We start from the raw sequence: 15,925 nt of genomic DNA, 5'->3' as shown, positions 1-15,925 counted from the left end.
CTCTTTTCTGACCTAAAGGTCACAAATCTCAATAGAGCAGCTTTTTATAGTGTTAGATATCCTTGAATCTGGATGTTGTGATACTGTGGACACTATATAAGTCACCCGAAGCATTATACAGTGTATGTTGTTTTTGGTCATGGCTCTGGGGTTGGCAGCATCGGCCTGTCCACGACTTTGGTGCAGACTGTAGTATCTCAACAGCTATCAGATGCAGATAAATCCCGCTGTCCTTCATGATTCAAATTTAGTGCGCACATTCATGTTCCCCTCAATTCATCCAATACTTGGGCTAATGCCACGTACCTGCAAAACAAGTGGCACGTAAGTTGCCATCACTTTCTTTTATTCATTGATAATTTGCAAAGCTACAATTAGATGGTGATCATGTTATAACACTGGACATGCTAATATTAACATATTTACAATTGTGAGAATTTTAGCATGTTGATGGTAGCATTTAGCAGAAACCAGTGTTGTGCCGTAGTATAGGCAGCTAGCACAGCTGTAGACCTTTAGTCTTGTTTTAAATAAGACGTCACTATTTCATTCAATCATTGTTTTATTGCACCTTTAAATTAAATAAATTGCACATGACAGTTCACATTTGGTTTATTTACACAAGGTATCATTACATTCAAAACAGTATTCCCTGCAAATTACTGACTACTCCGCTAAATCACATGGCTGCCCAATATGATAAGATCACTTTGCATATGCAGTAAGTCCATCCCCAGCCTTGATGGCAACCTACCGCTGTGTTTTTAATGGCCACGGTACGATGGGTGTGCAGGGCCTGTTTGTACCGTGGCGTCAACAGCAACAGCAGGGAGAGAGCAAAGCAGTGTCAGTGTGTGTCTGCAGCGGGACGAGTCCAGGCTTCTGCGGACCTGACAGGCTGTGGCTCATTAAACCCCCGTCAGACGCGGGAGGTCAAAACAACAGCCACATCTCGGGCGACACACTCTCCCTCTACGTGTGTTAAGCAGATGCACAATGCAACTGTGCAGTTCCGACTGGATAATGCTCCAAACGCATCAGTTGTTTTATTTTTAGCTTTTTAATCTTTACCGCTGAGAAGTTCGGAGAAATCTTTAGATAAAGCATGAAGAGACCAGCGGCTTAAAGAATGATTATTCAGGACTGATGCACATGGGAATCGGTTTGCGTATGATTAGATGGAAAAAAGTTGCTTTTGTTTGTATTTTCGTACACAGCATTAAGTGTTTTCTGTGTGGGCGGATGGCTGGCTGGCTTTTGGTAAGCAGGTCGACAATGTTGCTGCAGAAGGTTTCACAGTAGGGTAGAGGGAGAGGGACTGGGGGCTCTGTTTGGCAAGGAGGAAGTGATAAACATAATTTCACCCTGAAATAAGTGGTGTAAATAGCACTGCTTGTGTGATTTTGTTTTATTTAAATGCGGTGGAACAACAGTGACAGATATTTCCATAGACAAAGACTGAGATACAACTTGTGTGTTTTTGGGTTGTCTGCGTTGTTTTGCTAATTTTGACTCATGCCGCCTGAGCTCAAGCCCTGCAAGGTCAAACAAGCGAGTCCCATGCCAACCTCAGGCTGTGTGGCGCCTCTCGATCTCTATCTGACCTCTGTACTTCCCTTTTTTTGCTCCTCTCCTATTACGCTCTGAGAGCAAGACAAAAACACAAACACTCCATCTGTATTTCACCGTGACACGGTTCTGCTTTTTATATTTGAATCTTGCTGCACCCCCTACCTCCTTTCTTTCTCGATCGTCCATTTCTGCAGAAATAAACCACCAGGGACCTCACTTCTTTGGAAGGAAGAGGATCTCTGTCAGATCTGCCAGAGGAATGGCCACTCAAGTGGAAAGGATTAGATATATCCTGTCCGTCTCTCACTCTTTAAAGCGGTTTTATTAGATCTGCTGGGCCAGAGGACCCAAGGGGGGCTCCTGTTATAGGGCTTGGTGTTTCACTCAGGGTGTGCTATCCCCTCCCAGCCGAGGGTCACCACAGTCGCACAGTCATTTAAGAGGATTGCATCTTGGTGATGTGTAATTGCTAATCTCCCAGTCACACTGGGACTGAGCCTCTGTCTTGTCCATTTCGAATATTGTATTTAAGCAAGTTTGCTTTAGTGCAAATCAGTAAAAAAATAGCTTTCTTACAAAGAGTGAGATGAGAAGATTGACGACACCGTTTCTCGCTACGCTAATTTTAATGATGCTTGAGCCCAGAATCAAACAGCTTAGCTTAGCATAGGGGGAAACTCTAACCATGAGCCTAACAGCACCTTTAAAGCTTTGGTGTAATACATAGTATATGCCTAATTTGTTTGGAACAAAACCAAAATGTAGAAGTGCTAAACGGCACTTTTATGGTCTGTTATGTGCAGAAATATTCTCTGTCCAGGTGTGATAATTTGTTGGACAGAAACCTATGTAAACTGCAACAATATATGTTTTATTTTGTAAGCATCAGGGGGACCTGTAGATGGATTTTGCTAGATTTGGACCTCCTCCCGCTTTCCTGGCTTACAGTCTTAATGCTAAGCTAACTGTCTCCCAGCTCCAGCCTCTTATTGAACTGACAGATCTGAGAATGGTGTCAATCTTCTTGTAACATCGCAAAGAATAAAAAAGAGATTTTTTTCCCCCAAAAAAATTCAAAGAACTCCCTACATACAAGTCTTTGTTGTCATTGATTCTACATGTTTTGTTTCATCTTTTTGATTTTGATCTCCCTCCCTGTGTGTTCCTGTGCGCTGAGGTGACAGTGCTGCTCTGATAACATCACAGGAGCATTGTCTGTTCTCCGGATTCTCAGCTGTCACATCACGGACGACTCAAACAAATCTTCACCGTGTCAGCTACATCCTCAGCAAACACACACACACACACACACAGCTGCTCTCCGGGAAGCAAGTTGCCACAAAACACATTATTTTCAGAACAGCTTCGCCTTAAGACTTCTCACCTTAACCGCGACCAGCTGCCATTAGTACACAAAGCATGTCGGTGTCTGAACCAGACAATCGGAGGATCCGTCCAGAGTGTGCAACAAATGGGGTAATCATTCATTGTCCAGAAAAATCTTTAGAATCTATATTTGTGCGAAAGTCTCATGCATCACTGTAGATGTAGAAGTATTTGTTCTGCAGGATGTTAGTTTACCTGTCAAAACGTGTGTGCGTTCAATGGCTTGTGCCTCTAACCCACGCAAACATGCTTTTCCCATGTGACTGTAGATGTGCTGGAATGTGCACTAACTTCTGTGTTTACATGTAAACGTCAGCCTGCAGCAAGCACAACGAGCATGAGGGATAGTCTATGGTTCTTTTGGTTGGACGGTCATGTCTCTCAGTATGTTTGCATACAACAGACGCAGAGTTCCCATGCTCCAGACTTTCAAGCCATCATCTTCTCTGAGAAAAGATATGAAGCCGGAATAGTTTGTTCCTTCAGAACTGAAACCCTGCAACTCTCCAGACTGTAGACGTCAACAGTTGACAAAGGTTATACAAGCCGCGGGATATTTCCCTCGCTTGTTGACGTTTTTTTTTTTTTTCTTTCTTTCTGCTGTGTCACACCTTCCGCTCCTGTTTCTTTTTCCTCCCCAGCTCATTTGCCATGTCTAAGACAGCGGTGAAGAAGCTGCACTGGCGCTCCAAGGTGCAGGACAGCTTCGTCCCCTTGCTCGGCGCGTCGGGGGAGCTGGGGATCTCCGTCGGTGGAGGAGCAGATTATGGAGAGTTTCCTTTTGTCACGTCGGCTCCGGGCGGCGTCCTCACAGTGGGTGATATCATCCTAGAGATTGGGGGAACGCCGGTGTTGGGGATGACACTAGGAGATGTTCGTGGCGTCCTCAGCTCTTGCCCACATCCTATCCGTATCAAAACTGTGTCACCAGGTATGACTCACAAACACAGATGCCAATCAATTAGTCTGCAGCTCCGTGTTTTAGTGTTTAGAAAAAAAATATCACCTCACAGGCAAGAAAAGGTGTGAACATAGGTGTGCCTTCCTTCTGCTAAGGCCTCCAATGCTGCATCAGTCCTCTCACTGACACTGCAGGCAGTTTTACTTGTTGCTGTTTATCTTGCACACGATTGCGCTTGCTTCATCGGACGCCACACAAACAATCTGTCACACTGGTGTCCAAGCTGTCATCCATAATAACTGCGCTCAATAACCCTCCCCTGGCTCTCTCAAGCCAAATCTGCAGCATGGGACATTCTGATGCTGATTTGTGCCCGTCATTTAGTCTGGGTTTGTCAAGGCGATTGGTCAATATGTGGGTAGCAGGTCGAAATTGCTGATGACCCATGACAAGAGTGTGGCGATATAGTTGTCTGTCACCCACGAGGGGCCTTGGTGTTGAGAACAGGGGTCTGGGGAAACGGTTATCTTTGTTGGCTTGGAACAGGGCAATATGTCACCGGAGTGTCACCTGACTGTGGCTCCCGATGGCCTTGGTAGAGAGATTGATAGCTGATTTGGCCACAGGGGTGTAAATGGGGACCTTTGCTCCTCGTCCCCACTGCCACTCCTAGATCCATTATCATTTCTGAAGTCTGCCCGGTCGTCTCTGAGCAGCCTGACTGCATGCGGCGTGGACAGTGATGGATGAGCTGATGCTCTGGGTTGCTGTACCACACCTCCTTTTCCTCCTCTATTCCTGCTACTACTACTACAGCTCCCTCCGCTCCAGCCTTCAGATACAGGACACTGGGACACATTCTCCAGAGGCACAAAGCACTTTAAAGGTTTTAGCAGAATTGCTGGGGAACAAAAACAAAGAGTCGAGATGTTGTGCCGAATGTTACATTTTATTCAGTAGTTTTTACGACAGCGACCTTTGCATTGCTATTATCTTTGACATCTGACAGATGTCTGCAGAATGTTCAAGGGATTTCAGATTTGCTATAAAATCCAAACACTGACAAATGAATGTTCAGGTCTGAATTTTGCTCTTCAACAGACTAGAAAAAAGCAGCTGTTTCATAACGGGATGAACAAAAGCTCATAATTTTTCCCAAAAGGCAGCAGGCTAGATTCATTTCCCTTTATAGGCAGCCGCCATATGTGACCAGTCATACATGCATGCAGCTGGCTGCCTCCACTAATAAAGTTATACCACTGTGACTTTTTTTTTTTAATAGCGCACAGCAAATTCAGTCTGCTACCGGGCAGAACCTCTATAACAGACGGCAGGGGTAGGGGGTGCGGGTGACTGGGCGTCAGCCTTCAGGGGAGGCTCCAACAAAGCGGTCGTCTGTCAGACTGACAAGCTGGAGATGTGCTCAGCTCATCCATAACAGCAAGTGGCCTGTCATCAGAGGCCGTAAAGCACTCGAGATGATATTAAGAGATCAGAGAGAGGAAACTGAGCCCCGGTGATCAGCTCTGCCTCCGCTGGTGACAGCTTCAACCGTTGTGTCTGGAGCAGTTAACCTCAGTAGGCTGCTGTATGCACGAGGGACTTGAGGAAACACATTTCATAGTCAGGATCTACGTGAGGTGATATAGAGGGATCAGGAGGTGTGACTGTGGAAGTCTAGGCTGTAAAGTAATGTGTTAAATCAAGCCAGGCAGGAGTGAAGATTAGATAAATTTAAACATATATCATATGTCATGTTTTCTTTGCCCTTCCCTCAGGCTCCACATTGTGTAAGGATCTCAGGTTGTATCTGAGTAAGTGCTTCACACCCGGCTCAGTGGACAGCCAACTTCAGCAGGTCATCAGAGAGAACCTCTACCTCCGTGCTGTACCCTGTAAGTCATTTTTTGTTTTGTTTTTCCTGCCTTTAATATACTCTATGTGTACTCTATCTCACGCAGGTTCATGCCCTCTAAGTCTCCTTTGCAGACACTGGTCCTGTCATGTACTGTATATTTTAATCTTGATGTTAAGTTTATTTTCACCAGGCTCATAACATTAATATACCCGGGCACAGTGTATCTCTTTTGTTTTTTACCAGCCTCATTAATTTCTCGATAACACATCTCATGGCTGCTGCCATGTGAATAGCTTGGTGTTAATTGGCATTTAAGCCTGCAGAACATTTTCCCACACTTCCTTGTGTAAATGTATGCTAGCACAGGGGGTGATTTCATTTAATATAATGATAATAAAAACCCAGCGTACCAGGAGTGCTTGGTTACATGAATAAAATCTTAAATCAAGTTTCTGTGGGACAGAAAATGTTGACGGTGAAAAGTGTAATCAGTTTGGACATTTCCATAGCAGCAGTCTGTATTGTCACAACATTGGGTTTATCCTCAGTGGGTGTCTCCCGCTTACAGTTTTCACCCCTGAGCTCCAGGCTGTTTGTTTGGGTGGTGAAAAGATGGGGATTTATGTAACGTTAGTTGTGTTAAACAGGTTCTCTGTCTTTTTAAAAAAAATTTTATGATCTGCTGAAAAACAATGCCTGGTCTGCACAGGCCGTTTCATTTGGTTCTCATGAATAAAATCAAGCACAATGGCAGCCAAAGGCAGCTAGTTGTAGTACATCTGTTGCTGTCTTAATCCTCTATAGTGTGACGTCAGTGGAAACTGCTAGAGGACACAACAGCTGAGGAGTTTTCTGAGAGGAGATCTGTATTTTTGTCATAATTTTTTAGCTCGTATTGTGTCTGTTTTTCTCTCTTGCTCCGAGCGGTGGTATAGACGATAGAGACCACCCAGTCCGTCTATAGTCTTAACCTTCCCATGGTAGTGTAGAGTTGTTGCTAATCTCTCCTTTAGTCCAGGAAGTAGGTCATGTTGGACAGTCTGCCACCACGCTACAAACCACGCTCACTGACAGAACATGGAGCTAAAGTCAAGGAGTGTGTAAGAGAGAAGACGCCGTCTCTCTCAGGATAAAACATGCATAATCACATTATAGTTTAATTGTGAATTAAGCTGCTGCTCAGGGGCTGGATCGCCCAAATTAACATTATTGCTTTCAGCTATTTTGTAAATTGGATGGGACTGTTATATATAAAATCTGATGAGCGTGTTTCTAAGGAAACAGTGTATGGATTTAATTCGATGATGTGATATTGTGCCAAATTACATGTAGCAGTCCGGCCTTCCCCTGCCAGTGGTGCCAAACTTTGCAAACTACTCCCCATCTCTGAGTGCTTTATTTTACTAAGAGTGACAACAAGGCAGGCTCAGCCCCTGGCTGTGTAATCCCCTGATCTACTGAAGATGACACTGTAAGATGCTGTTGTTCTCGTGCTGATACCAACACGCGCCTGCTTGCTTGATCCCAAGACTGCTCGGAAACCATTGCATGTTGTTTCTATAGAAAGAAGGCACATTTTCTTCCTTTTATTGTTTTTCTTTCATGGAGGCTTAAGAGAAGAAGTTTAACAGGAACATAAAGCTGAGGAGTTTTCATCGGTGGCTCATTGTGGCCCCCTTCAGGACCATATGTATGTTCATCTTGCTCTCTTTCTTGACCGTTGTGGTTTGTTGTTTTGTACATAATTCCATCTATCAGTCACATAGTATTTTCATCAGTTAGCTTCAGTGTGAATTTTTTAAAAATGTTTTTGAGATGAGGTCTCTGTTTTTTTTTCCATTTATTTATTTATTTTTTTTCATTTAGATGCTATTTATTTCCATGAAACTGTGGCTTAGTGCCGCTGTGCTATTTAGAGCGTATTTCACTCCTGGAATCCCTTTGATGAGACAGTGATCTCTGATACTGGAGCTGGCACTGATGCAAGAAATAATATTACAAAGGCTCAGTCAGGGGGGCAGTGCATAAAAATGGAAATGAATGACAGAATTAAGTGAATGCAGGCTACTGTATCAATAATCTAGAGGGGGAATTAAATTAAAAGCAAATGTCTGTCGGTGCCAAAGTGGAGGAGGGGATGGCTGCGGTCTAATGGACCTGTGTCCTCGTACTGCAGAAGACCGGATGCTCGCTGTGTAGCTTTTGTGTCAGCGGGTGCTGTATATGCTCAACAACGAGCGGCATACTTTGTGTTTAGTCCCTTTAAAGCAAATCATTTTTCATAACCCATATTTTCTGTGTGTGAATTTTCCTTCCTTGTCTTTTTTTAATCGTACAATTTTGTTCACTGTTCAGGGTTTGCAGACTTCACATTATGCTCCACAACTTTCCCATCCATATTTGCCATATAACCATTTGTACATGTGCCCTTGGATGATTCAGAGCCAATGTCATGGTATCAAGGCTCTGTTTCCTCCACAAAAGACTTTCTTAATTGTCTTCAGAGTGAGTCAGAGATAAGAAACATCATCATTTAGTTATTCTAATATGCTCGCTCCGCCATGTCAGGCATACTGTCTGTGGCCTTTTCAACTGCAGGATTCATTGTTAGCTATTTGTGTGCAGTGATCTTGACAGACAGCTCTCTCTGGGTGTTGATACGGACTTCTGTGTAATTACCTCTCCAATCCCTCCCTCACCCGGCCCTGTCCCGGGGGATCAGTGCACGGCGCCTACAGGGACAGGCGGGGAAGAAGAAGATGTCAATAATCCATCCTGTCTCCCCGCTGACATGTCATATATATCTCCGAGGAGGGTGCATAGATAATGAATCCTTGCCTCGCTCCGCATCAGCTGGAGAGTTACCGTGTGTCCTGAGGGGAGGAGAAGAATTACACACACACACGTCTGGTGTCATCAGGCGATTTGCGATCAGATCTTTAATTAGACAAAGACCTCTAATTTCCTATAAGTTAGTACAAATTTGAGGCGTTTACGGAGACCAGATGTGGCTCCTACTGCCATTGTAGAGAATGGCATTAACTGAAAAAAGGGCTGGACTAATACCAGTAGAAGAATCAGCAGATGGAGTCGGTGCAGACTTTAACATTGGCAAGTCAGTTCAGTCAGCCCTTCTTATCCTCTTTAAAAAGCTGGGCACAGCTTTATAATAAGATGGAAAAAGAGGGTCAAACTTAGAGATTATAGAGAGCGACAATGGAAAACTCAAACATGTGGATATACACCGATCAGGCATAACATTATGACCACTGACAGGAGAAGTGAATAACCCTGACCATCTTGTGACAATTCAATGTTCTGCTGGGACACTTTTGGACCTGGCATTCATGTGGATGTTACTTAGACATGTAGCACCCACCTAGACCAGACCAGATACCCCCACCCCATAGCAATGACACTCCTTGATGGCAGCAGCCATCCCCAGCAGGATGCAGCCTGACACAGGAATACACACAAAAACAGTTTAGGCATAAGTAAAAAAAAAAAAAAGACATGAAGACCAGCACAAGGTGTTGACCTGGCCTCCAAATTCACTAGATCCCAAAGTGATCAAGTATCTGTGGGATGATCCACAGAGGCCTCTCCCCTCAACCCATAGGACTCAAAGGCCCCCACTAGCAACACTGTGTTTCCAGACACCACATGAAGCCCACAGCTACACAATATTAGGACGGTAGTCATAATGTTATGCTTGTTCGGTGTATATAAAAAATAAATCAAGCATTACAACTGCTGTTCTTCTGGCACAAAATCAGAGCCTAGTGCATCATTTTCTGTGGCTGACCGGGACACATTCTGCACATTAAACACACTTTGTTCTAAAGAAAGAATAGGTCAGACTGATGGAGGTGCCTCATGCTCTCTAATGTTTGGTGTTCAGTCCTTTGTGTTTGTGTGTCCACATGTGTGAGTTGGCTGCGGGGTGCGTGTGTGTGTGAGAGTGCTCACTGTGTGTGTTTGTGTGCGTGCTCTGTGCAGTGCTGCATGTGTCATTGTGGCTGGGAGAGCTGCTCCCAGGACAGCAGTGCATTAATCATGGGTTTTATAGGGTAGCTGGGTGTGAGTCTCTCCTCCTGGCCCCACATACTTACATCACATGTGGTCTTCCAAGAGAAGGACGGGAGATTTGTCCTTAGTTTGAGTTTGGTGTGATTTTTGTCTTGGGAAAGAAATGACTCATCTGAAGGTCAGAATGAGCGACTTACAGTTCAATTCGCAAATGGAAATGACTGCTAGATTTCACTTAATGAGAAATACAGAGATGTGATAGATTTCGCACCACATGCCTGTACATGTGTTTGGAGATCTGCAGTCAAACACTTTGTTTTGGCTCCTGTAATAGAGCAAGATGTTTGGACTTGCTGCTTCTTCCAGGCCAAGGTCAATGTGAATCAATTATGATGACAGACCATTGATCATCTGAGTGCTCCATCTTCACAATGGTGATAGAACGACTTTAAGACTTTCCCAGCGCCTCATTAATGTTTAATTCTGTTCTTATCGATCTGTTCATAATAAAGAGGCCTTGGTAAATGCCCATTGTCATCATTGTGCTCTTCATACTGAAGGGCAAATTTTGGTTTGTGGGTGGAAGCTCTGTTGATCTGAGGCTGATTTTCTTAACAAGATGGAAGTGCTGTGTTTAAACAGGTCCCTTTAGACTTAGACTTAGACTTAGATAAACTTTAGACTTAGACTTAGACTTAGATCAACTTTATTCATCCACAAGGGAAATTGCTTGGTCACAGTAGCTTAGTTGTACATAAAAAACACTCTTAAGAACCTCAGATAAAAGAAGATTAAATAAATTCATCCACAAGGGAAATTGCTTGGTCACAGTAGCAGTAACACTCTTAAGAACCACAGATAAAAGAAAGATAAAATAAAATAAAATAAAAATAAGTAAATAAAATCTAGTAGAATAAGATAAAATAGTATAAGCAAAATGTACAAATTAGCCTATTAGCATGTGGACAAATGTACAAGAAATAAAGACGGAAGAATATATATTATATACACATACTTTATATCTGAAATTAAAAGTTCATGTTGTTATTTGATTTAATTAGTCTTTTAAATTTAGTTTATAACCACCATTATAAAATACATCATGGTTTGAGCCATTCATTTGTTACCTTTTGGACTGTTCCTGCACCATTTGTCAGACTAATGTAATCCTGGGCTATTTATAGTTTGCTGAATTGCAGTTTGTTTTAACAGATTGAGGACCCTTGATGTGAGGAAAAGGCCTTGATTAAGTGATACATCATCCGCCTCAGCGCTGCTGGTGTATCTAGCCTCCTGACTCTGATGTATGACATAATATCTCCTCTCCTAGGTACAACCAGGCAGCCCAGAGAGGGGGAAATCTCAGGGGTAGACTACAACTTTGTCTCCATCGAGGAGTTTTTCTCCTTGGAGGAGTCGGGAGCGCTGCTCGAGAGTGGAAAGTTCAAAGGTGAGGATCAATTTTTAATCTGCCTGGGCAATTTATGGAAGCCAGATTCACCTTAAAGTCTACTGGGATTCATAATTCATTGTACATAGTCAAGTTTTCCCAGAGTAGTTATAAGCGGCATCTGCAGTTTAAACTTTTTCATTAAAATCTCAGCATAAATGCAGGAAACTTACACAAAGATATATATAGGTATGGTCAGTCAATGCTTCTCTTAGCTTAGCATAAAGACTGGAAACAAGTGGAACCAGCAAGTGTGGTTCTTTATGGAGGAAGGAAAAGCCATCAACTAGGGCCTTTCACAGTTTGTACATGTCTGCTCCCGTCTAGATTAAACACATGAAACATGTGAATTAGTGACTTTCTCCCTGTTTCCAGATTACCTTCTAAGATAAGTTAAGCTAAATTAAATGTGTTCTGGCCCTCACTATATATGAAGCAGTGAGAGTGGGATCAGTCTTATCATTTAACGCTCAGCAAGATCATTTTTCTGCATATTTCCAAGGGGTTCATAGTTTTTGTTGTGTTGAATAAGGTTAACATGGTTAATAATGGGAGGGCAGCACGGTCCAAAAGCCATTTCTTGGTGTGTGTGTGAATGAGGGTTTCTCAGCTCGTATATTCCCCGCAGGCTCCTCCCCCCATAAGGGTCAGAGTGCTGCGTCTGATTAAAAAGCCTCCGTACATTAGCATCCATAATTCATAAGGGTTTAATGGGAGCAATGAATGTCATCCTCACCTGCCTTGCATGTGACATTGATGGACACATCGCTACTGCAAAGCAATCAGGAGTATCAGCAGCATTGTGCCTGCGGAAGCCGCGGTAAATGGTGACGGCTGGTGACCTTGCTGCAAAGTTCACTAATCTAATGTTTCCCCTCAACCCATTTGGGTGTCCGTGGGCCAAATGGATGTGTAGATGTAATTTCATTTCTTTTTTAGCTGCTGGTGAAGATTGAGAATACATAACAAATACAGTATATGATCTCAGGGGATGCATAATGCACACACAAATATATGCAGAATGTGGTGTATATGTACATAATCATATGAGCCTGCCCTGCTTCTGAATATCCCAATATAGCATAGTATGATTTAAGTTGTAATATATCTTATTTACCTCATGACTCATGATATTACAGTGGAGCATGTTAATGCAGAGTGTGTGCACTGGCTGACTTTTAGATTTATGCCAATGGATTTCATTTACAATCAATTCTACTTATGGCAGTATCACGTTGACATTTCTATTTAACCAAATCTAAGTACATTTTGTTCTGTTTATCTTACTTTACATCTTGAAATGTTCATACCATCTACATTTCTTAAACCAAGACGTCTTTTTCCTGCCCTTCCCTGTCTCAGGCAATTACTACGGTACACCTCGGCCCGTTCACATCAGTGCCGAAAGCCCCCCCATCACCTATCAGGAGCACCGCAACCTGCTCAGAAACTTCCGCACACGCAGCAAATCGCTCAGCAACCTGGAGAAAACTGCAGAGGAAGGCCTGAATGGTGAGGACGACTCGGGCCTGTCAGGCAAGTGTCGCTAAGCTAAATGATGGCCGGTGTGATCAGTGTCGCAACAGGCAGAAGAAAAAACAAGACATGGAGTCTGGAGTATCTGAAGTTATCAAGGTCCTTCTTATAGTTTAAAGAAAAAATATCTTCTAAACTTGCACACGGTATCCAGCAGCTGTTGTCGCCGGTGCCCAAATTAATCAATCATTAGCACGATTAGTATGCTCCAAACTCCCAGCGGGGCTGCGGCCTTATCGATCGCTGGATCACCTCCAAAGGAAGGTCAGGATGCCGGAGGTTGAGCAGGCGAAGAGGTAAGCAGATAGGCAAGTGTGCAATCAGGGAGGTAAGAGGCAAAAACCTAGGAAGGCAGGTGACAAGGAAGAAGAATTGTGTGACTAAAATCATTAGGATAGGCTCCCCTAACGCTGCAACACGCAGTCTTATAGGTTTTTAGCAGAAAGAAACTTTTTGAACTTTAGATGTGATTGATTACTGTTTGTGGTGCACTACGGAATGCTTAAAGGGCTTATTAATCATCAGTGAGGGAGTGAGCATCCAGATCATTTACTCAAGGAAAATGCAAATATGGGAGAACACTTCATTAACGGTAAACATAACTGCTACTTAAGTATCAGAGGACCACATTACAATAGTGCACATTTTGTGGACATGGCTTACTTCTTTCAGACTTAATAGTTATTTTTAAGGATCTGATTAATGGTACGCCTAAAAAAAATGGCATAAACATGAAATTGTCGAGTACAATACAAGCACCGTTTGAGAAGTGATGGTTGCAAGAAACTGGTGCAGGGAGCCGAGCAGAAGGCAAGTTTTGAGATAAGATGGTGAGAGAAAGGGAGCAAGGCAGCAGCATACGGTGGTGGCGGCAGGTAGGAAGGCTAGGAAGGGTGAAGGCAGGGAGCCAGAATGATACAGAAGATACGAGAGAGAAGCAGGCAGAGCGGGAGGTGAAAAATACAGGCGGGCAGCGATCCAGATACTGTATTTCGAAACGTGCTCCAAGCAGTCAGGTGGAGCAGCAGGCGGTGGGGACCGAGTGCAGGATGCAGCAGGATGGGGTTTGAGAGAGTCATCCAACACCCTGACCTCTGCTGAGTCATCTTTTGAAGTGAAACTGAGTGGGCGTACGGGTTCGACAGCGCTGTCCGGCGTCCCTCAGATCCACGCTGGAGTTCATATCTGAAGGACAGCTACAAGGACAGCTGGCGGAAAAGAAAAAATCTGCTTATTTTTCTTCTGCTCGTAGTATGGCATGCATGGTCACACACTCTTCCTCCTCAGAGAGGGAGGACAAAGACAGCTGAGATGCTGACCTCAGGTCTTTTTGCCTGACAGCCCCCAGTAGAATAGCGTAAGGTCACTACAGATTGCAGAAGAAACTTTTCGCCCACTGCATCTGCTGAATAATATATAACTGCTCTTTTTTGTTTACCAGCTGTCTTTCTTCACCGTCTTTACAGGAGGCTCTGCAGGTGTCAGCGGTGGAATCCCTCTTGGCCACTGGTCACCCGCTCGCCCCCGGGCGTCCAGCAGCGGGGGCGACGGCTGTGCCATGGAGAACGGGATCATCGGCGGCAGGAGCTGTGCCAGAGTGAGAGGTGTGATGCCTGACCACTGGGAGCAGGCCTTCAGTGACCCAGGAGAGTCACTTTACATAGAGTGAGCATCTTATACTTCACAAATCTGTTAATGGAATAGCTGAACATTTATTTGGAGGAAATGTTCTTGTTTCTCGTTGAGATGCAGATGAGAAGATGGATACCACTTTTCAGGCTTTCTGATAAACATGACAGTTAGCTTACCTTACCATAAAGAAACAAAGGCAAACCGGAAGATTGGGTGTGTGCGAAGGTAAAAACATGCCTACCACAAACTGTACATGCTCTATCTTTGTTTAGTCCTAATCCAAACTGAAAAGTAAAAACTGCTAATTGTGGTCATGTGGCCTCCGATTTGTGTTTTCTTTTAATCTGAGCCCAAACCCCACCCACTTATCTCTACAGTAATGGTTACAACATAACCAAGGCCTAACACTTTTTATCAAACAAATGAGGTTAATTAGTGAGTTGTAAAGGTGTAAATGTGTCCCCCTGCTTCTAGTCTTTATGCTAAGATAGCCCTCTCCTGAAACTGGCTTCACATGTGACTGAAAGAAATGAGAGTGGTGATCAGTCTTCTCATCTCAACTCCAGAAGGAGAATAAAGAACTTTCTAAACATGACATGAGTACAGTAGAGCTGGTAATAGCAGGCATCTCAGTCGGGAATTAAAAGAGTAATTAATTCCACTGTGTTCACGTTGTATCCAACACTATTATGTTTCTGAAAAGGGTGTCTTTTCTTTTGCTTTCCCCCCCTTTGTCTCTCCAAGACGCAGCCCAAAGAGAACCAGCTGGCAGAGTCCTCGAGCCTCAAGCAGAGACACCGTCTACAAAAATGAATGTGAGCCTCGTTGTCTCTCTCTCTCTGTCTCTCTCTTTTTTCTACGTAATTATTAGAACACAGGCGACACATTTAAATGTTGAACAGCCTAAATTAAGCTACATATTTGTCAGGAACGGAAGCCGTAGACAGAGCCAGCTTGTTAGAGTCAAATGAGATGGAATGAGCTTTTAGCTGAACGGAGACGTGTAGGGTAAGTGATTAAGGTCTAGAGCTCAGAGCCGCTGGCACGCAGCCAGACTCGCTGCAGGGGCTGGCAGGGGTCGACACGTGGGTGCCACGTGTCTGCAATTTCACAGTTTAGTCGCGTGATTTGACGTTAACGGTGCAAGGACGTAATGTAGTTTCTGATGTTTGTCTGAGATTATTGCAAACTGTAAGGGGCCGTTATCTCAGCTACAATGTTTCATTAAAATGCAGTACACTTCTCTCACCAGCAGAAGGAGATATAATATTCATTATGGTCAGAGGTACCAGCATGTGGTCCAAACTGTTTCTGAAATTGTAGTTTGATAGTAAAGATTCCTACAATCATAACAAATAAGGTTTAAATTGAGAAGTAAACATGTGAGGAAGATGTATTTTAACATTTTCCATAGACTCTGTGAAGCAAAGTAACAATAAATTAAAAGGCCTAGATTACTGTACTGTGCTGGGTCAAGCTAATGGATTATGTTGCAGATTTTAAGGTGGTAATGGACTCTGCTTTTAATGCAATCTTTCCATCGTATCATTTGGTTTGTGTA

At 43.6% G+C, this 15,925-nt stretch overlaps 1 protein-coding gene across 1 annotated transcript in view; it reads left to right on the top strand.

Annotated features, from left to right (window-relative positions):
* magixb (MAGI family member, X-linked b) overlaps positions 1-15,925 on the top strand; it is a gene marked incomplete at its 5' end in the record, with an annotated part of 33,086 nt that overhangs the window by 5,448 nt on the left and 11,713 nt on the right. The window contains 6 exons of the mRNA XM_084552736.1: positions 3,600-3,889; positions 5,638-5,754; positions 11,077-11,196; positions 12,559-12,708; positions 14,199-14,397; positions 15,109-15,179. Coding sequence (XP_084408862.1) covers positions 3,600-3,889; positions 5,638-5,754; positions 11,077-11,196; positions 12,559-12,708; positions 14,199-14,397; positions 15,109-15,179 — 947 coding nt within the window. The remainder of the gene's footprint in view (positions 1-3,599; positions 3,890-5,637; positions 5,755-11,076; positions 11,197-12,558; positions 12,709-14,198; positions 14,398-15,108; positions 15,180-15,925) is intronic.

The sequence above is a fragment of the Chelon labrosus genome (genome assembly GCF_963514085.1).
Source record: "Chelon labrosus genome assembly, chromosome: 10".
NCBI classification, from domain to species: Eukaryota; Metazoa; Chordata; class Actinopteri; order Mugiliformes; family Mugilidae; genus Chelon; species Chelon labrosus.
This window is presented reverse-complemented; position numbering and strand designations above follow the sequence as displayed.